Source organism: Erithacus rubecula, assembly GCF_903797595.1.
Source record: "Erithacus rubecula genome assembly, chromosome: 1".
Taxonomy (NCBI): domain Eukaryota; kingdom Metazoa; phylum Chordata; class Aves; order Passeriformes; family Muscicapidae; genus Erithacus; species Erithacus rubecula.
This window is the reverse complement of record NC_136658.1, coordinates 104272026-104292067: the sequence shown is the minus strand read 5'-3', so window position 1 is coordinate 104292067 and position 20042 is coordinate 104272026. Positions and strand designations below refer to the sequence as shown.

Below are 20042 nucleotides of genomic sequence, written 5' to 3'. Positions count from 1 at the left end.
TTGAGCAGGGGATTGGACCAGATGACCTCCAGAGATTACTTCCAACTTCAACCATTCTGTTTGTTTATTTTTGAATAATCTTGTTCTTTATAGGTGCAGGGAAAGTAGGAATCCTGTAAAAATTTCCATGGTGTTAATACGTCCCAACAAACTCTCAGACACTGGACAGAGAAGATTTTGTAAACAGTGCTTTCCAAGTCTCTACTCTGTAATGAAATCCACTGATCTAGCTGTTCCTGAGAGTTTCAAAGTTTGTTTAGATTAATCTCATCCCCACAACCTTGTCCTACAAGTGACCTCTCTCAAGTTATTGAAGGGGCAACTCTTGTTAAGTGCTATTTGAGACGACTCAGGAACTTTATAAATAAACACTTCAATCCACTGCAGTTGTCCACTTTCACTAGGCATTAGAAAATCGGTATTAAATTATCTTGTTTAGCTAAAAGGAACACATGTGGCTCCACATTTGTTTTGAGTTAGAAATTCCAAGGAGGGAATCATTTATGTTTAAAAAGCAGCTGAAATGTATAGAGTTTTTGTGAACAGAAAAAACTTGCGTCTGCCTTTGAAGCAAAGTTTTAAGCTTAACAGGCTTAAGACCAATTAACTGAAGGTGTAAAGTTAATGCACAGGAGCTAAACTGCATTAAACTCCCTGTGCAAGCTCTCACTCAGAAATAAATTTATTTTATTTCACTGGAGCTTAATTCTCCCTTGGATGAATTTATGTGCATTCACTCCCATCCTTAAGTTAATTCATTTGAACTTTCCTGAGCTTCCCCCTTCCATAAGCCTTCAAAAGCCAAGGACTAAGCAGTGTTTCCCTCAGAATACAGAAGGAAGGATAAACAGATCCAGAGAATTCATTACCTGGCCATATACCAGGATGGCAGGCAACAAGAAACTGGACTAAAAACTCAGGAATTAAAAGATGGGTGGTCTTCACAGAGAGGGGATGCACATTAGTTAGTCCTCATTATCTGGAGAAAACAGCAACAACAAGTCTGCTTAAAGAGCAGGATCAGCAGGCAAATGGATGTGCCAGACAATACAAAGGCAAATTCAGAAATGCTTGGAGTTAATGTATCTGCTTCTTCCTTCCATTATTTCTACCTTCTCTCTTACAGCTTGCATGAAATTCACAGAAATGTGAATACTCAACAGGTTTGCTGTTCCTTTACTAGGAAAAGTGAGGCATGCTGGGTCAACTTAAATGAAAGAAGAGAGAAGATGAGAGAAATGAAGAAGATGCTTCCTTAATACATCACCAGCTCAGAGTTATTTCTTGCCATAAATGATTGATTGATTGATTGATTGATTGATGAGTGATTTATTTCAGCAATGGCATTGAATTCAAAACAACTACCATGTAAATAAAGATACCACATGGACATGTTTCAGTGTTTGCAGGACTTTAACCTAAAAGAAAAATGTTCCAGTGCCTGATATTATTTGGCTAATACCCTTGTGTCTCCATCAAGTTATCTCCCCTTGTAGGTAATCATGTTAATTTTCCCCTGAATTTATATCAGGGCACTACAGCGATTCCCAGCCTAAACACACACTTTGAAATGCAACAATGGTAATGCATATTACATTAGAAAAATATTTATTTCAGCTTGCACAAAATTAGATTTTTGTTGCTTACTGAAATAGAGATTTAAAAATGTGCATCTTGCCAGTACAGCTAGGAGCTTACACCAGAAATTCTTACTTCTGCCTGTTACTTTATTTCTGATCTACCATGGTTTGGAAGATTTTGACAAAATTTCAGTAACCAAAGCCATGTGCTTGTGAAATTAATATGTAAGGTGAAACACAAATAGCTTTCCTTTTTTTTTTTTTTCATTTTCTTTATTTTTGCTTTCTTATTTTTTTATTTTTGCTTTCAAAGTTCAGGTCTCTCCTGAGTAGAAATTGCTAAATGCAAAATCATGCAGTGTTTTTCAGTCCATATTCAATGTATACAGTTTCATATCAAGTCATTATAGTGCCATTGCTCTGGCCTACCTGTTTCTGCAGATAATCTTGTTCTTGTGCTTCTCTTCTCAAAAATCATGGCCAAAGATTTGCCTTGCATCAAAGGCAAATACTGAAACATGAAACATGAAGGTATTTCAATTTTACAATCATTATACACTTTAAAGTACAAAATACTTCTTGCACATTTTAATTCACTATTAGAAAAGTTGCAAAAGTGGGGTTTTTTACCTGTGGTTTTGTTCTGTCCAACAAATTGGTAAGCAGTGGAAAGCTTAAAGGAAAAGAAGTAATTCTAAGCCCAAAAGCAACTGCATTTTGCACCCAATTTGAGCCAGCACTAAGGAGAATTCAGATAGTGATTTAATCCCATGCAGGGAAGTGTTTTCCATTTCCTACATTTCGTGCTACATGTACACTGTCTGTGGATGGATGGGGTTAGCTGTCAGCAGGGAGCCAGCTCCACAAACCTGTTTAACTTTTCCACTCACAAAATCCTCTGAAGTGTTCACAGAATATCTCTGAACACTTTCCAATGTCTTTTTTGTTCAGGACAAGACAGCTGAAAGGCTTTTTCACAATACCCTTCAGAACAGTATTTCATTCAACATCTGAGGGACCTAAATGACAGTTATGTCATTTTACCTCTCCTTTGTGCTTTATCCTTTGTTTCAAATCTGATGCCATCCACAGCAAGTACTTCAGTTCATCAGCTGTGTAGTTCTGTAGAGTGAGCAGGTCCCGACCTTTCAGATGAACATTCATTTGAGCTGATGTCCCATACCTGTATCAAAAGAACAAAAAATGTGTATTTTTTGCCATTCAATGCTAAATTGAATTGCTAAAGCCAGTGAGAAAGCACCTGAAATCTCTCCCACTCCCCTCACATGACCCAGCTGGATCATTCTGATAGATTTTGTTAATTAGTTTAAATAACTCCTTTTGTCAGACAGGCACAGCATGCCACTGTAGGGCCACTGTAATAATGTTTCAAATTGTATTATAAAATGCACATTAGATGTATTTTCTTCTGTCTTCTGAGATGCATATGGAAACTGCATGCTGCCTGTCAAATAAAGCCATCCAGAACCTGGTAAAATGACTTAGGTCTAGATCCCAAAGCTGCCCTTTCAGGGGACAGAATAACAGAAATGGATCTCAGTGTTGTTTCTCCCTTCTTTTTGCTTTGTGCATGAGAAGACACTTGCCACATTCCAGCCCCACTCTCAAAAAAGGTGGCATTTCTAAAAATGTGTATGAAGCCTCTTCATTACACCGGGGAAAAGGGTAAAAAAACCCCAACAAAACAGCCTTACTGTACCACACAAGAGACATTCTGGGCATGTGGTGTTTATTCAGTGTATTCTGGCCTCCATCCAGATTTAGGACTTCAGAATCACATGAAATTGGATGTTGATAATCACCCACAGAAGTTACATGATCAAATTTCCTCTAGCTTAGATGAGGCATCCTAATGAAAGTCTTGTCCAAGCCCATGTTTCACAGGCTAAGATTAACAGGGAAGTGTGGCAGTTCAGCCTTTTCTCTGGCTCTGTACTTACAGCCCTCCTCTGCACTACACAGCCCACGCTGTACTCTTGCTAAGGTTTTGATGGGTATGAGCTAAACATGTCTTTTTATTTAAAGTGGAATAAAGCATTTTTAGACTAATCTAATGAAATGAAGAGCAAAGCAGTGCAAAGAAGTGGACTGAGTGCAGTTAATACTTTTCTATTTCCAATTGTATTCGTGTTTTATATTTCCCTTTAGCTCACCATTGAGACTAGGTTCAGATGCAGTGCCTACTAATTGCCAAACCCTGAAGTCCACAGCTAGGAAAATATGCCCAGATCTACCCCTGTGAGGCTTTGGACACAGTCCCACGAGACAGCCTGAGCCCCACTCTGCAGAGCCCTGGCTTTGGAGGGTGGGCTAGACAGGGCTCAAACCACTGGCCAGATGACACAGCCAGGGACTTGTGGGCAGAGGCTCCATGTGAGCTGATGTGCAGACCAGGGATGAGGGCTCTTGCTCCACTTGGGTTTAAGCCATTTTGAACCTTTCCAAATTCTCTATTTCTGTCCCATTCCTTTCCAGGAAGTTCCACTTTGGTTTTCAGAGTGCCACCTCCTCAGCTCAGTGCTCTTTCTGTCCTCCTTTCTTTTCTGCCTTTCTTTGCCTGCTCTGTTTCTTTCCTGGTGTCCATCTGTAGCTGTGGCAGCTCCAGCCAAAGAGCCTCACCACATCATTTTCCCAGCCCATGTACTAAAACAGCCCTTGAGAATGTTATGGAGGCTGGTTGTGAAATGTCATTGTAAGATCTTGCTGTGCTTGGGTTTCAGAGCTTTGCCTTAGAGAGCAGGAGCATCTTTTCCTTGCTGGAAACTGGAATTCCAGACCATTGCAGTGTGTGCCATGGATCACAGAGAGGAATCACTGAGGCTCCTGGGCTGCTGGTTCTGCTGTGCCTCCCAAGGGAGCTGAGCAGGTGACAGGGTGACAAGATCCCAAAGCCATGTGAGCTCCCAGAGCAGAGAGCAAGGTTTCTCTGCTGAACATTTTCAAGCACATTCACAGCTCAAAGCAGAGGGAAGAAGAACAGGGAAACAAGTGCATGGGCATTGATGGGTGAGGTAGTTTCTACCACACCATGGTAAACAGCCCACAAAGGTAAGCTACTGAAATCCAATACCAAGTTTATAATCACAGGGTTGGCTTTAATTTGCATTGTGTATAATCTGAAGGAAAAGGGTTTTATAACTGTGACTTCTTTAATTACTTTAAGTTTTCAGAACGGGGATTTGCTTTTCTAACTTGCTTGTGTGAAAAAAAAAAAAAAAACAAAACCAAAAAAACTTTAAATTGCTTTAAAATCTATCCAATTGCTTGCTGCTCCCCACTCTCCTTTGCCTCTTTGTTTCCAGAACAGTTTTTGGGCTGCTCCTTGTTTTTCTCATTTCAGCCTGCAATTCCTTCCAGGGATTTAGAGATTATCTAATCTCAATTTGCCAAACAGCAACTTCTGTTCATTGGTCTTGTTCCACCATCTGGCATGATTTAGAAATGGATTGAGAAATATTCACCACTGTTTTCTCCACTGGCAGATAGTGAAGCACTGAAATTGGTTATGTGAAGAGGATTTGGAATTACCATCCTTAAGTATTTTCAAGATGTGGCTAAGCAAAGGCATAGCTGCTGTCATATGGTGTTTGATAGGCTGCAAGCAGAAAGCTGGACCAGAGATCTGCTCCTGACCTCTTGAAGATTCTGTTTTATTGATATGACCTCCAAGAAATTTGCTCCCTTCTCTGTTATCCATATCTGAAGAGGGGCAGAAATGGAAAAATTAATTCCAGAGAAGGAGCATGAGACAACATACCAAAGTTAAATTATAACAGGCAGAATTGCAAGGTCAAGCAATTTCAGCTTCTTCCTTTCTGAGCAGGGACAGCACAACTTTGGACTATTAACACAGACATTAGCACAGACATCCTGTAGTATCAAGCACAGTGTGCTTAGCTGGTAATACTCAGAGACAGTGGTGATAGCTCATGCCAACATTATGCTATAAAGTTAAAAAAACCACCAAAAACAACAATGCTGTGTGAGGAACTTAACAAATTGGATTACTTCCTTGGAAAACCAGCTTTACTACAGTTGTTTTCCAAACTTGTTTTTCCATCATCTCTGTTAACTGCAGAAATTTCCCAATTGGCTCCAGTAAAAATCCAAAATTCATAAATCCAGCCTTTAGGACCACTCCAAAACAGTAACAAATAAATCATAGAACTTGAAAAACATTTGGTTTTCTTACAATGTAATGTAGAAATTACAAACAAAATTACTTATTGCATATCAGGATTCCTGTGAATGTGAAACTTCTACATATCGTTTTCTAGAACTAATCACTTGTTATGTAACAAGTGTTAATTCTATTCTTATTAAAGCTGACAGAAAACCACTAGAAAACATGGAATGAAGTTTCAGCTCTAAAATTTTAAGCTGATTCTGGAGATGTGACAAACTTGAGAAGCAGCCTAGTGAAACCCTGACATACAGGCACTTTCCTGAAATCAGGGGGGACAGGCACAGTTATGTGGGTGCAGAAAGATCCCAAAGCCAGGTCACAGAGGCAGGTCTGCCTGCTTGACTTGGAATCTCCCATCACATCATGCTTTTCCTGCATGCCTCCAGGATATACAGAGGCACAAAACAATGAGGCAGAGATTCACCTTGCAGCTTCAAGGAGAGAATTCCCCACCCAAACTGGGGATGATATATGTCTGCATGCAGAAACATTAGCTGTACTTTATTCAGATAGTGATTTACTGGTTACAGTACCTGCAGCACATACTGATCTCAAGAATAAATAAGGAATAATTCCTTATTATCCTTATATCCTGAATATATATATATATATATATATACATATATATATGTATATAAAATCCTCATATCCTAAATAATTCCTCCTTAATTAGTAGGAATAAACATTCCTCCTTTGCAGCTAAATCCCACAGAACAAATTAATGGTATTCCACAAACACTAAAAACATATCATCCTCCAGTCTCCTGAAGTCACAGAACTTCCTGCCTGGTGAGGTAAAAGGACACTAAAATTGCAGAGAAAACTCCCTCAGAGCCTTTCTCAAAAACACTCACTCCTTCACAGGATCCCACTGCTTTTGACTCCAGGTTTCTGACCAAACACCACACACCAGATAAAATTAAAGGATAAGCTCACCAAAAGTGCTGCAGCAGCTGCTTGCTGGTCCCTGCCAGTTTTGCAATGCTGATGAAATTCCTCCCATTAAACAGCATCTTCTCTTTGCATTAGGACTTCTCTTAACCAGCAAATAAAGTTATGGAAAGGAAGGTGTAGAAAGCAGAGAGTGAGTACAAATGAGGGAAAACCAAGAAGCAAAGTCCTTGTTTTGGCTGTCCCAGCAGGGCTGGGCCAGGCTGGGGCTGACCCTGAACCTTTTCTTTGGTCAAACCCTAGAGATACAGAGATTTCTCCCAGGGCCCATTGCACCACTCACAGTTTGTGCTCTTCTGTGTGAGCTCATCATGTCATATCACACCTGTGTCAATCCTGCTTAGTGTTAAATATTTGTACAGGAGCATGTGCTGATAGAGAAAGGCAAAATAAGACTTGCAGGATCAGCATGAGCAGGGTGGCCCCCCTAGGGATGGGACTGTGGCCATGGGGGCTCTACCACAGCCCTGAGCTGAGCCAAAATGAGGTTTCTGGGCCAATGGTATAGAACTGGGCAGGGCATAAAGACTTATTCATGCTTTTGGGGCCCTGACAATAATGAAGTAGTCTGCACTAAATAAATCATTTTCCTGGGCTTTGGGGTGGGTGTTTTGGTTTCCATTTTGTTTCTTTTTTTTTTTTTTTAACCAACTTTTCAATTATGCTGTGGTAGTGTGTTAAATAGTGTGGGGCCCAGAAAGTGAAATATTGCAGTCTGCCTACCTCCTTAGGCTAAGCTGCTTGCTGTATAATCTGAAGTAGGTCAATTGCTAAACACTAAAGTGATTTCATTTAAGTTTCCACCTTCAAATATAATTGTCAGATAAGTTTTTATGCCACCTGCACTGTAGGTGGTTTTGAAATATGACCATTACTTTCTCATTTCCTCCTCCCTCTAAGGAGAGACACACTAGTGTAAATCAAGGTGATGGCATATCTGTCAGAGAGGGTGAGACGTTGAAATTACAATGCAAGGAACTTATAATTAAAACATTCAGAGAGAAAGTTTGACTCCCTGGGAAAGACAGACAGCTGTGAAAAAGTCATGCAGAGTGATAGCTCCTGGTGGGATTTGTTCAGGACCCCTCATGCTGAACCAAGCCTGAGATGCTTGGGAAATTAATCAGTTGTCAGGGGAAATGTCAAACAGAAGAAAAATCCAAAAGAAATTAATAGTAAAGGAATGGAAGAGAAGAAAGGGAAGAAAGAGAAGAAAGAAAAGAAAGTGAGGAAAGAGAAGAATGCCAGGCTGTGGTTTCCCTCTTGGTTTCTTCTGGCAAATTACTCCCAAGACCTTCCAGCCCCTGGAGGCTGAGCCTGCACCATTAGTGATGCCCAGGAGAAAAGAGCAAATGTGTTCTAGGTGCCAAGGCCACCAGTGTCATCCTGCAGCCTCACAGGGAGGGGACAGGGCCAGTGTCTCTTTGTCAGGTCACACCTTGTCACTGTGCCCTGGTAGCCAGAAAGGTGTTGATACCACACCAAGATTTTTGGGTACTGCTGAGCAGCACTGGCACAGCATCAATGCTGTCTCTCCAACATCCCACCACCCATCAGCTGGGGGTTGGCAAAATCTTGGGAGGGGACACAGCTAGGACAGCTGACCCAAGCTCACCAAAGGGATATTTTATATCATATGATGCCAGCTCAGATATAAAAGCTAAGGAAAGGAGGAGGAAGGGGGAGCATTCATTATTTTACAATATGTCCCTTCTGGAGCAAAGATGAGGTGCTTTAGTCCTGCTTCCTGGTAATTGGATGGACATCACTTGCTGATGGAAGAAGATAAAAACTTTGGTTTTTTGCTTTGCTTTTGTGCATGCAACCTTTCATTTTTGCTTTAGCAAACTGCCTTTTCTCCATCTATTTGCTTCCTTCTTATTTTCTCTCTCCTGTCCAACTGAGAACAGGTAGAGATGAAGTGGCACCTGGTGTCCAGTGAAGGCTAATCCATCACATTCCTGTACAGAGGCTGCCTGATCCCAATTCCCACATGGACCAGTGTCATAGCAAGCTGCTGGGAGCAAGTGTCACCTAAGAGGAATGGAGCAGCCAAGATTTACAGATGCACACAGTAAAAAAGGAACAGCAAATACCAGAGGGTCCAAAAAAAAAACTGTATTACAAAGTTTTAATAGTAAATTACACACATAGCATGTAAATTGGTATAAGTTAGCTCATTATCTCCTAGTAGTAAGAGAAATAAATGAATAATAATATTAAAAAAAAAAAGATGGGAAGAGAGAGAAGATGAGATTGGTCCTGGGTCCAGGATCCATCTGGCTAACAGGAGGCCCAGGGATCCTCAGGGGCACCACCTGGGCACTGTGGGGGTCGATTTTATGGAGAAGTTTCCCCAGCAGCTCAGGGTGCTGTGTCAGACCTGGTGCCAGTCCACCACCAGTGCCAGGGACGGGGTGGAACCACCATTCCTGGAGGTGTTTAAGGAAATATTGGATGGGGCATTGAGTGCCATGGTGGTACCGGCTACAGGTTGGACCCAGTGATCCCAGAGGTCATTTCCAGCGCTGCCCATCCTTTGATGCCATGCTCACATCCCTGTCTGTCCCAGGCCTTGCCCTTGCCCTTGCCCTTTCCCTTTCCCTTTCCCTTGCCCTTGCCCTTGCCCTTGCCCTTGCCCTTGCCCTTTCCCTTGCCCTTGCCCTTTCCCTTGCCCATTGACGCCATGCCCGTATCTCTGTCCCAGGCTTTCCCGTTCCCTTGCCCAGCCCGTCCATTGACGCCATGCCCGTATCTCTGTCCCAGGCTTTCCCTTTCCCTTGCCCAGCCCGTCCATTGACGCCATGCCCGTATCTCTGTCCCGGGCTTTCCCTTTCCCTTGCCCAGCCCGTCCATTGACGCCATGCCCGTATCTCTGTCCCGGGCTTTCCCTTTCCCTTGCCCAGCCCGTCCATTGACGCCATGCCCGTATCTCTGTCCCGGGCTTTCCCTTTCCCTTGCCCAGCCCGTCCATTGACGCCATGCCCGTATCTCTGTCCCGGGCCTCCCCCGCCGCCCTCAGTCCGGCCCGTGCCGCCCCCGCCGGCCGCCAGGCGGCGCTGCCCGCGGCCCGGCCCGCCCGGCGCGGCTGCTCCCGGCCGCCATGGCCGCGCCCGCCGCGGGGACCGAGCTGCCCGTGCCCGGTGAGTGCGGCCGCTCCTGCAGCACCCGGGGGCAGTGAGCCTGCCCGTGCCGGGCCCTGCCCGCCTCACCCCCGCCGCTCTCCCGGCTCTCTCCCGCTGCCGGGCCGGTGCCTTGCGGCGTGTGGGGACGAGCGCGTCCGCTGCAGAGCTCGAGGGGCAGCGCCGGGCACTGGGGGGGCGCGGGTAATGCAGAGCGTTAATGGTTACCGAGTGTCGCGGTTCGGCCCGCGGTAAGGCTCTAAGAGTGCTCGTTGCTGCGACAACAGACGCCTCCTGTGTGTCCTGTGGTATTTAATTTTCGGAGTTGGTGGGTTTCGGTTTCCGAACGGATGGCAGCGCTGAGGCGCGGTGAGGGTCAGGTGAAGGGACGGCAGCGGGTTATCCGGACCCAGCTCCCTGCTCGAGCAGGGCCATCCCACAGCGCACGGCGCACGGATGTGTCCAGACATTCCTGGGATATCTCTGCACCACGCGCGGTCACTGCACAGCAAAGAATTTCTTCTCTTGTTCAGGTGGAACTTCCCGAGCATCAGTTTCTGCCCGCTGCCTCTTGCCCTGTTGCGCAGCATCACCGAGCACCGCTGGCTGCATCTTCCTGGCACCCACCCGCTGGGTTTAGATCGTTAGAAAGGTTCCCTGAAGCCCCAACCCCTCAGCCTTTCCTCACCAGAGATGCTCCAAGTCCCCCGGTCATCCTTGTTCCCCCTCCCCAGTCCCGCTTTGCGAGCTCCGTGTCTCACTTGAACTGAGGAGCCCAGAACCTGCACAGTCCTTGTGTCCAGCTGTGAAATGTTGTGGCTTAGGTGAATGAGATGCAAAAAACATCGGGAAATTTGCCAGCTTTTTGTATATATTGAATGAAGAACGTAACATGTTTTCGTGCTAACCCTTCTGAAGAGAAAATAAATGAACCAGAGAGCTCTCCAAGTGCCAAAGAGGTCACTAACAAAGTTCAGAAGTGCGTGGCTGTCCGGCTGGAGATGAAAACTTTGAGTTTTCAGATGCTGTTTAGCTTTTCTGTAGTTGTAGTTGTGTCTAGCTAAAATAAGGAAAAAACTCAACCCTGTCTTTTAAAAAGCTTGCTTGCACAAAGCTTGTTTAGCAAGTGAAAGTGAAAAACACATCTGTTGAGATAATAAGTACAATTTATGCATATCTGCTCCATCTGATACACAAAATAACATCTTTGGAAATAGGGGAAGCTTTTTAATCAATAATTATTTTAAATGAAAATACAGTTTAAGAAAGAACTTTTAGGTTTTGGAGCTGGGGTGCATATTGTTGAGATTGTTTTCCTTGAAAGTAATGTGCTAAGATGACTCAATGTAATTTTCAGAAACAGTCTACTGCTATTGTGTGTATTTCATAACATTTGTTACATGCTAACAAAATTTACAAGGAAAAGATTTGGTTTATTCTTGGCTTTGTTTTTAAAAAGTTATTTTATAGCACAGGCTTTGACATTTTAAAATAGGGGGTCTAATTGAGCTTTTATATCTGAGCTGACATTGTCTGCAAGGATTTTCTGTAAGTCTGTAAGTTCATTTATTTTTCTGTAGAATTAGTATTTTTTTTGTCAAAACATATGCCTAACCAAAAGCTGAACAAATAGTTAACATTCTGTGTTTTGAAACAATGTTGCTAACACTTTTGAGAGTGTGAAGAATTGAGAAAACCAGGCAGACTACAAAGCTTGAAGAGCTGCTTGGACTTTATTATAGGGTGGTTTTGTTTGGATTTTTTAGATCATGGTCTTATCACTGAATCACAGAATGGTTGGGCTTGGAAGAAACCTCTGCAGACCATCTGGTCCAACCCCCTTGCTAAAGCAGATTCACCCACAGGATTGTGTCCAGGCAGGTTTTGAATATCTCCAGAGATGGAGACTCCACAGCTTCTCTGGGCAGCCTGTTCCACTGCTCTGCCACTCACACAGGAAAGAAATTCTTCCTCCTGTTTGGATAAAATGAGAGTTTTGCCAACCTATGTTTTGAAGGCTGAGAGGAGAAAGAAGAGAAAGATAAGGAAATAAAACATGCCAATGAGTTGATAGAACATGTCTATTTCAAAATACATGAGGTGAAATTTACTTTCTTTAAAATTGACATTATCTTTTTGTGTTTCAGAATCAGGTGCTGTTTTCACATTCGGGAAAAGCAAATTTGCAGAAGATATTCCTAGCAAGTTCTGGTTCAAAAATGACAAACCTGTCCTTATATCATGTGGAGATGAACATACAGCTATTATTACAGGTCAGTATTGGAAATGGAGGGTATGGAATCAGAATTGTTTAGATTGGAAGAGACCTCTAAGATTATAAAGTCCAAGTGTTAACCCAGTACTGCCAAGTCCACCACCAAACCATGTCCCCAAGTGCCACATCTTTTAAAAACTTCTAGGGATGGTGACTCAGCCACTTCCCTGGACATCCTGTTCCAATAAGTTTTTCCCAATCTCTGGTCTAAAGCTTCCCTGGCACAGCTTGAGGCCACTTCCTCTCATCCTCTTGCTTGTTGCCTGAGAGAAGAGGCTGATCCCCACCTGGATACATCCTCCTTCTCTGGGCCCCCTTTTCTTCCACAGCTTCCCTGACAGGACTTGTGCTCCAGACCCTTCTGTGGACACACTCCAGCCCCTCAAATGTCTTTCTTGTAGTGAAGCTGACTTACATGCTAAAGGGTGATATATTTGGACACCTTTGAAAGTTAGGAATCTTACTTGCATTCTGAGGTAATGCATTAATTGAGGCTGGGGAGAGGAGAGAGGGATGCTTTGTAGGAACTCTTGGATGCCTTTGGAACTCAAGGTTTTCACAGGACATGCCCAAGAACTGTCTGAAGGAGGTTTGTAATAACTGAGTGGATGACAGGATTTAAACTAAGCAAAACTTAGTTCAGGCCGAATGTTTCTCAGGAATCTGAAAATGTTTAATATGTTACATGTATTGTATCATGCAAGTAACAGGAACTGCTGAACACCACAAGTTCACTAGAAATCTTCTTGAAACAATAAATACAATTGTGTCTCTCCACAGAAGCTTGGAATTACTGTTAACTGTCAGATGAAAATAACCCTTGAATGAGCAATTCTGTAAAGGATTTCAGAAAATCCTACAAAAACCAGAAATAAATGGCAAAGGCATTTAAAGAAACTCCAGTGTAATAGAGAGAGCATTATTAATGGTTTGTTTTCTTTTCTTTGAAATGATGGAAACAATGCTCATTAAGGAATTTGTTTGTTTTATTTTATATGGAAGGGACTAGTCTTCTGAGGATGATCATATGTGAGGATTGTGTTGACAATCAACTGCTGACAGATAATAGGACTGTGTTGTTGGGAAAAAAAAGTGTATTTTCAGGACTTTTTAAATTGGAATGTAGTTAATGCTTATCAATATCCAATTGGTCATTGTTTATTAAATAATTTCCTGAGGGTTTCTTGCAGTGTTCACAAGCAATATTGAAGATGTTGAATTTTTAGAAAGAACTATTCCAGGCAAGATAAAAAAGCCTCTAGACTTCATGGGCTACAGAACACCCTGAGGTGAAATTACATGATGAATTTTTCAAGCCTAACTTCACAGAAGATGAATTATACATTAATAGTTTATTTTGAGCAAAGCTTGACACTTTTTCTTGGATCGTACCAATAATATTAAATTACCTGTTGCATTAAATTAATCCAGATGTAACCTGGGGCACTGTGGCATTTTCCTTTTGCATTTTCTTTTTGCATATACTTTTTTATGTTCACACCCAGTTTGAAATAAGACAGGTATAGTTCTGTGTTTAAACCAGTCAATTTAAATTTCCTCCCAGCATGTGCCTGGGCCAGCACTGTTAATCCCAATCAGCAACAATCCCCTGATTCCCACATCACTGCAATAGTGACCACTTAGATAAAGCTTTTGAAAAAGTCATCTTGCAGAGATTTTTCATGCAGCACTATTTCTGTACAATTTCCCCTTCTCTCCATTATTTTAGTATGTTCAGCTTGTTTTAAACATACAGTGTCTCTGTAGGTTGCCTTAGCAGTTGTACTGGGCAGGTGCATCACCAGGGGGACTTCTAGATTATCAGATCTTTATTTCCTCAAAGCTTTTGCAGGCAAGGAATTGTAGAAACATGAGAAAAAGACTTCTTTGGTTTCAAAAGGTTTCCTGGGTCATTGTAAATTAAAGGCAAAAGTGAGGTAAAATGTGGATCAACAACAAGCAAAGGTAGAGAAACTACAAGAGTCGTACAAAAAAGTCAAGAAGAGAAAGAAAAAGCTCTTCTCCCTCATTTGTTCTTCACACCAGTGCATGCCCATGTGCACCTCACATTTCTGCAGTTAGATGGAATTGGATGATACAGTGGAATTAAGCCTTTGGGAATGACCCTGAGCTGCAGTAACACCTGGAATAAATGCCCCAGAAGTACATGCTGATTGTGAGTTTATTGAGAAGGGTACAGACCTTGTGGGAGCTTCTTCAGCTGAACCTGAAGTGGAAGAAATGAAAGACAAGCATCACTGAGGAAGGAAAAGTGTCTCAAGCAGGTGTGTGTTAATGCATGCTTCATTTTACTTTCAGTCTTTATTGACAGGTCACAAAATTTTCCCCCTCCAATTTTTTTTTCCATACCTTGAAAGATGGAGTGAGAGCTATATTTGTAGAGGACAGTGGGAATTTGAGATAGATTAAAATTTAGAAATTTGTTAATTTTGCACTTAACATGGCTCAACAGTAGTATATAAAACAATCACTCAAACTGATACAAATCATTCCTTAATGCTGGATTTGGGCAGGAGAGACAGCTACATCTAGCACCAAATCTTGACTGAATACTAATGAAGAAAATGTACAAGAACTGATATTTAGCATTCAAACAAAATATTCAGAACCTTTCAAATACTTCCTTCATCTAATCCAGCATCAGTATTCCCATATGACTTTATAAAGACAAGTATAAAGTAAATATTAAACACTCCATTCTTTGCCTTTCTAGGTCAGGAGTGAAGAGTCCAAAATTTTATTTACATGTTGTGGCTGCATCTTGGAATGGAAGGGACCAGGGATAGTTACTTGCTGACTTTTAGTCGGCTTGCTGAGCTAGTTGAAGAAATGTTTTCTTCTCCAGGAAGGAAGTTTGGGATTGAAATCTGTGTTTCTTTATTCTTTTGCTGTCTACCATTGGCATAACCTTGATTAAAATGTCCCAGCAGGAATTTTTCTAAGCAACTGTCTTCTTTAGGTTTTCAATCCAGTCATGAACAATATATATTCCAGGGATAATTTGTAACATGTTTCATGATGGCTCTTGCCTCATTTTTGTATTTTTTGGTCCAAGAATACTGATAGTCCATTCCCTACATCTTCTATAACTGCAGACTTTGGAAAGCAATTAATTCATCCTCGTGGGAGCTGGTATGAAGAAGTATGAATGTGCTTCAGAATCTTCTTCTTTATTCCTGTGTATTAAATTTTCTTTCCTACAAAACTCTTAAATTTAACAGCTGTCTTATTGTTTATTTGCCTTAATTAGAGTATCCTAGGCAGCTTTACCACATTTAATCAAAGAGACCAATCCTGTTTACATGGTGGAAAGTGCTTATGAAAGAAGACACCTTTTCTGAACTCAATACTCTGGAGAGAATTGAAGCCCCCAACACAAGAAGGCAGAGGAAAAGAGAGAAGTGTCAATTGTAAAAGTGGGAATGAGAAGAGGTGCATATGGAACCACATGAAGATAGTATACTCATAATTTCATGTTTTGTAAGGCATTAAACATTCAACAAAGAGACCTTGGAATCTCTCCAAGGTGTTTTGTCACCAGTGTTCCTGCATTTTTTTTGCTTACCAGTGGGTCATCAGAACATGGCACAGCACATGGCACCTTTTGCATCAACTGCAAGAAGAAGATGAGAAAGATCAGTACACATTTGGGTTGATGTATATGAGCAAGCAACATACTGTACTGGTTTTGCTTGTGTGATACCAAATGTCCTAAGCATGCCTGTTCTTGTTTGCACAATAAAGTTTCTGAGAATATCTTGACTTGTCTAACAAAACTGATGCCACTCCTATTTTCCTGGGATCTATTTGACTTCTATATGAGTTTTAAATCAACAGTTAATATAATTTATTCATTAAATAGCTCAAATAAAAATAATAAAAAAATAATTCTGGTGCCTTGGCATTTGCTGCTCTGTAGAAAATGCTACTTTTTATGTTTTATTCAGATACAATTTCTCAGAAGGATCTTGTAGTAAATATTCAAAGTCTCTACATTGCCTCCCCATCTTATTTCTCTCCCACACTCATATAATTTAAAAAGAAAAGGGGGGAATGTATGAAACACACCTTTAAACATAGGTGATTAGAGTACTTGGCTGCCTGCTATGACAAAGCACATGGGATTTCAGCTGGTATTTCCCAGCTGTCCAATGAATGCCTTTAAAAGCACTTCATGAACCAGAAGTGCACATGACTGATGGGATTGCCAAGAATCACAGTTGTGAAAGCACCTATTCATGAGAAATGAGGTAGGAGACAATCTCTCACTGAAGTGTCCCACAAAACCTCTGTTGTTACACATGGATTGTCTTGTGGCTTCCATGGTAGCCCTGAATTGCTGTTGGTGAAACATCTGCTGGTGTACCTACCAGTGAATACATACTTGGGAGAAATACTCTAGTTTTTATTCAGGATAAAGGTGGAAACTACTGTTGGATCACCAAAACAAGGCCTTTTCCTTATATTCTTATATATCCTTATATGTTTCCCTCCTGCCCAGAGTCACAGTCTTACTGTGCTGGATCTGTCTTGTGCCAGCCATTCCACCTGGCACATGGCCACAGTCTGGATGACAGCACCAAAGTAGAAACAAAAACCCAAGAGCAATTTGAGTTTAAGAAATTTTGAAATTTGATCCTTTCCTATTTGTCTGCTGTTGGATTCAGTGCATCTGGGTGATGGCTGGGTTATCTCAGTATGCAGTTGTGAAAATTGTGCCTTTTGCATACAAAATTGTATTGAATTTCTTGGCCAGCTTAGATTGAATCATATCTCTTCCAAAACTTGATTTGCTGTACAGACTGAGAAACATTGTTTCATTACAGGTATTTGTTTAGGTTCCTCTGTAGTGCCTATTAATTCTCATTATCTTTCTAAATTAACTGCTTCCCAGATTTTTTTTTTCTACTCCTAGGATACCTGAAATTATAAAAGGCTGTCACTCAGTTGTAAAAGAATGTGAAAAAATTCCTCTCATCTATTAAGCTCCTTGACTTGCAAAGCAATGCCTGAGAATTTAAAGACTGATATAAAACCCAGCAGATTATAGGATGAAAAGCATGACCTTGTTTGAATTTTGCATGGATAAAAGAGAATGTGCTTAAATTGAATTAGGGCAGCTTGGCATCATACTCCCACAGAAGTACTGCTGTCTTAGAAAAGCAGTTGGAAAGTGTAAAGCAAGGATACAAGGAAGTCATACCAATATAGGATAGATGTCATTTGCTGATAAAAATCCTTTCTGTTAAGGTGTGTTTGCTGTCAGGGACAGCTCTGCATATGTTTGACATGATTGCATTGTCAAAATTAGGAAGGAGATATAAATGCTGTTAGTAGAACACTGTGAGCATGAACTTGAGTTCTGTCTTTCTTCCCTTCCAGCTTTCTTTGAAAGACATAATGTTGACGCCTAGCCCCACGTGCCAAGAATTGTAAAATTAACAATTTGATCTGGATTTTAGTTACCAGTTATAGTTAAGCATTTGTGCATATTTTATTTCTTTTTAACTGTGTGGTTATATTTAAGAAAATTAATGGATATTTTTATTAGAATAGGATTTTTTTGGTAATGTTCAAAACATTGCAGTGTCTTATTTCAAAGTCTCTGTAAATCACAATCAGAACTTTCACTGAGAACAGTCATACTAATTTGGCAGCATTATATGGAATTGCTATTATGGATTGTGGTTGTGGTTGTTGTAGATGATCAGGGTGGCAAGCCTTATGACCAAATTACTGTTGAGGATGACAATATATGATGGAGTCAAATCACAAAGCTCTGCAGACCTTCAGAAGTAAACAAAGTCCTTTGAATTCTTGTAAAAGGGTAGGGGTTTCGGGAGAGGATGTTGTTTTGTTGTGGGGTTTTTGATACATTAGTTTCTATTGTTTTGCAAAGATTTCTGTTGGAACAAGGATTTTGTTTTCCAGGGAGATCTTTACAGCTTTAGAAGATGTGATAGTTTAAAAAGTGAAATTAAATGAATTCATTTTAAGGTATTGTCAGTAGTCAGTTTTGGCTAGTTTTCATCCCAGATGACAAAATTCTCTGTTCATATACCATCCTCAGAAATAGCACTGATTGTTCAGAATTATAACAGTTCATTGTTTGCAATCATCAAATGTGCAAGTCCAATGACACATCATAAGAATTTCTGAAAGGTGATTCTGACACTGGCCCTGTTGAACATTTGTAACTAATGTTTTCATTTAGGTTTTCAAAACTCTCTGACTGCATGGTGGATTTATGCATTCTGTCTTTATATTCAGAATACCAAATTACGGTTTGTGAAAATTTATCAGAAATGGCATTTGATAGAAATGCATATTTTAAAATTATTTTAAGAGAAGACATTTAGCAGTAAAAGAAATATCCCACCCTAAACAGTATAATAAGCCAAATATTATGATTTTGTGCTTGTATTTATCAAGTAGCTGCATTATTCATTTGTGTCTTTGGGATAAAAGATGTGGGTGCTCAGTTAGATGTGCTGTTATTTTTAAGGAGGACTATAGGTACTGTGGTCTGCCCAAAAGTACATCTTGTTTTCTGTGCTGTAATTAAAGATGAGGGTGTTTATTCTGGCTGGGGATTTCTTATTTAAACAATGCAATTACTATTTTTGAACTGTAAAATCACAAGGATTTTAATTATTGCTAATTATTTGTGTATTAAAATCACAATTAATTATTGTTTCCACTTACGTATTGAATTGCCTAAACTTAAACTTTACATCAAAAAGGAAATAATAAGTGCATTGTGAGTGAATGACCATCTTGTCTTGAATGAGATATTCAAACCCTTGTATGGATTCTGTCTGTGATTTTTTTCAGGAAAAGGCAAACTATATATGTTTGGCAGTAATGACTGGGGCCAGTTAGGACTAGGATCGAAGAACACTGTCAGCAAACCAACGTGTGTTAAAGGTTTGTGTGTTTTTTCCTTTTTACCTTTCTTTTGTTTGCTTTTTTGAAAGGAGACCCTTGCAAAAAAAGGACTTTGTAGGATGCAATTCCAAAATAAGTGATTCTTTCTTTATCATGTGTACACATTACTGCACAAGATCATGAAGGTAGCTCAAAGGGATCCCTTGTTGATTTTCCATTACTTCGGAATCTGAGTCCTTTTGCATCTGAGGATTACTTCAGATACATGGGATCCTGTCATTTTTGAGGCTCTGACTTTATGTAGTGTTTTCCTATTCTGACAATCCACACCTTCATGTTTTACTGCAGACAATAATCAGATGCTTGGTCTCTACATTGTCTGTGTGTCAGAAACTATAGTTCCAACAGTCTTGTGTAACCTCTGTGTCATTATTTTCTTAGCAGCTTTTTAAATGAAAAAAATTTGTCCAAAACTTTTCACAAGTACTGCTACATTTTAACAAGTATAAGAAATGCCCAAAGGGGCATAAATGTTAATACATTTTTATGAGGCAGAAAAATAAATTCTTGTATTCTTTCACGTGTTGGAAAATATGCTTTCATTGCACTGTGATCTTCTTGATCTTTCCTAGCTTTTTTTATCTTGTCAAACAAAGCTAAGTCAATACTTTTCCCTATCCCTTTACTTATGTCAAGTCAGATCTATCCCATTAACACATTTCTTTTCACTATTAAATGTTTATCTTCACTCTTTTTGCCAGCAGATCGATCTGTTAGCTTATTGTTAAAAACAAATTATCCTGCTTGTTCAAACTCTGTTCTTCCTGATTTAGTTTATTCTACCATCCTTTGTTTGCTCCTGCCTCCATCTCTTTTTAGATGGAGAATGCAGCTACTCTCAGGTACACATCTTCTGTCAGGCATGTGAGAGATTGATTCTTACCTTGGCTTAAATAGATTTGGTGTCAAGTTTTGGGTTGCTGTCAAATTGCAATGGA

General features: G+C 40.6%; 2 protein-coding genes across 8 annotated transcripts in view; one reads left to right on the top strand and one right to left on the bottom strand.

The window, feature by feature from the left end:
• OTC (ornithine transcarbamylase) overlaps positions 1-5416 on the bottom strand; it is a 38446-nt gene extending 33030 nt beyond the window's left edge. The window contains exons 1-3 of the mRNA XM_079327259.1: positions 5359-5416; positions 2625-2763; positions 2010-2091 (exon numbers count right to left, since the gene is read on the bottom strand). Of these exons, the coding sequence (XP_079183385.1) occupies positions 2010-2091; positions 2625-2744 (202 nt within the window). The 5' untranslated portion in view covers positions 2745-2763; positions 5359-5416. The remainder of the gene's footprint in view (positions 1-2009; positions 2092-2624; positions 2764-5358) is intronic.
• Positions 5417-9808: 4392 nt separating this feature from the next.
• The window catches only part of LOC306812027 (X-linked retinitis pigmentosa GTPase regulator-like), a 52987-nt gene continuing 42753 nt past the window's right edge, over positions 9809-20042 (top strand). For 6 of the 7 annotated variants that reach the window (XR_013776779.1, XR_013776780.1, XM_079326239.1 and 3 more), the window contains exons 1-3: positions 9809-9881; positions 12008-12133; positions 18991-19083. Coding sequence is in view for 5 of the 7 variants with exons in the window: in XM_079326239.1 (XP_079182365.1) it covers positions 9842-9881; positions 12008-12133; positions 18991-19083 (259 nt within the window). In the remaining 2 variants the exon portion in view is untranslated. Of the gene's footprint in view, positions 9882-10034; positions 10112-12007; positions 12134-18990; positions 19084-20042 lie in introns of those variants that run through there. The other variant, XM_079326240.1, reaches the window with a different exon arrangement.